Source organism: Scylla paramamosain, unplaced genomic scaffold (genome assembly GCF_035594125.1).
Source record: "Scylla paramamosain isolate STU-SP2022 unplaced genomic scaffold, ASM3559412v1 Contig3, whole genome shotgun sequence".
NCBI lineage: Eukaryota > Metazoa > Arthropoda > Malacostraca > Decapoda > Portunidae > Scylla > Scylla paramamosain.
The window spans coordinates 3,002,862-3,005,000 of NW_026973668.1; the positions used below are offsets into that span (position 1 = coordinate 3,002,862).

Consider the following 2,139-nt stretch of genomic DNA (forward strand, 5'->3'; position numbering starts at 1 on the left):
GTGCCCTCGGGAAGTTCCACAATAGTGAAAACCAAATGTTATTCAGCCTACTCTTGATATAATTTAAATAAAAGTTTTGCTTACTAAAATTAGGAAATTAGAAAAAAAAAAAAAAAAAACACTATGCAATCTGACTGCAGATGACACCATGTACTGCAGATGACACCATGTACTGCACCGTAGCGGTTATTTGCCACGCAGACCCAGTGTACCCCTGAGGGTACACATGTACCCCAGGATGGGAACCCCTGAACTAGTTGAAGTGAGGCGAGCTTTTAAGGATGTTTCAATGACTCTGGTGACAGATTGACAACATGACACTATTAACACTTTGGAGAACCCGGCTAGTCATCTCTGTAGCATTGGAAAACAGTCGTCAAGAGAGAGAGAGAGAGAGAGAGAGAGAGAGAGAGAGAGAGAGAGAGAGAGAACATTTCTAAAATCAAACATTGCCTTTTGGAAATAATGAGTTACAGAATGACAACTTGCTGCTGCGTTTATTCTCTGTAATGTCAGGTTAGGCTAGGTCAGGTCAGGTCAGGTCAGGTTAGGCTACATTACGTTCTGCTTCAGAATTACAAAGTTAGAAGGATAGATAAACAAATTAGTCAGATTAATAGATAAACTAATGAATGGTTATTACAGTAATCTAACATGCAGCGGTGCCAAGTCTCCATTACAAGAGTGTGGTGGTGCCAAATCTGGACGTCATGCAGTGGTGCCAGGTCAGCAAGATGGCCGTCATTGCAACATGCCAAATCACTAATAACTTAACAATAATCATAATTACGTTGCTACCAAACTTACTGTTATCACTATCATCTTAACAGTGATGCCAGATCATCACTTAACCATTACAGTGGTGCCAGATCACTAGAACCATTACAGTGTTGCCAGATCATCAATAAGCCGTTACAAAATCTGCCACATCATTACTAAAACCATTACAGTGTTGCCAGATCATCAATAAGCCGTTACAAAATCTGCCACATCATTACTAAAACCATTACAGTGTTGCCAGATCATCACTAAGACCATTACAGTGTATCCAAATTATCCATATTAAATCAATTACAGTGTTGCCAGATCATCACTAAACCATTATAGTGTTCCCAGATTATCACTAAAACATTTACAGTGTTGCGACATCACTAAACTAATACAGTGGTACCAGATCATCACTTAGCCTTTTACAGTGTTGCTACTTCCTCACTCAAAACATTACAGTGTTGCCAAATCATCACTAAACGGTTACAGTGTTGCTATATCTTAATTAAATCAACTACAATGTTGCCAGATCATCACTAAAACCATTACAGTGTTGCCAGATCAATATTAAGATAATTTCAGTGTTGCTAGACTAATATGAAACTACTGCAGTGTTGCCAGATATCAATTAACACAAGATTCAACTCAGTTCTCCACTAAAACCATTACAGCGCAGCCAAATCACCACAACAACCATCATACTGTTGCCACATCTCAATTAAAACCACTACAATATTGCCAAACCACCACGACCACACCACCACACACCCACAACAGTGCCACATCACCACCACACCACACCACATCCCCACAACATTGCCAAATCACCACCACACCATTATCACCACACCACATCCCCACAACGTTGCCAAATCACCACCGCACCATCATAACTGTGCCAGATCACCACCACACCCCCACAACGTTGCCAGACCACCATCACACCACACCACACCCCCACAACGTCGCCAGATCACCACCAATACCGTTACACTACTGCCAGATCTCTACTAAAACCATTGCAACGTTGTCATATCACCACCACACCACTACAGTCTACCTAGTTGAGTCGCCACACTTGAAACACTGGCAGTCTGCGGGTTCCCTGAGCTTCACCTGCTGGGTCGCCTTACCCCCCGTCAGCCGTGCCCCGTCTCCGTCATAGCAGTGTGTCAGGGTGATGTCTCTCGCCCTCAGATGCACCTCCCGACAACACCGGCAGTCCTGGGGGGGAGTGGGGAGGAGGGGTTAGTGTCTGGTTAGGTTAGGTTAGGGAGGTTAATGAGGATGGGGGAGAGATGGGTCAGTGTTTGCTTAGGTTCTGAATGGAGGGGGAGGAGAAGAGGGTATTGCTTAGGTCAGGTTAGGTTA

At 43.6% G+C, this 2,139-nt stretch overlaps 1 protein-coding gene across 1 annotated transcript in view; it reads right to left on the reverse strand.

Annotated features, from left to right (window-relative positions):
• Positions 1–608: 608 nt before the first annotated feature.
• The window catches only part of LOC135096298 (partner of bursicon-like), a 12,122-nt gene continuing 10,591 nt past the window's right edge, over positions 609–2,139 (reverse strand). The window contains exon 4 of the mRNA XM_063997690.1: positions 609–1,992. Coding sequence (XP_063853760.1) covers positions 1,825–1,992 — 168 coding nt within the window. The 3' untranslated portion in view covers positions 609–1,824. The remainder of the gene's footprint in view (positions 1,993–2,139) is intronic.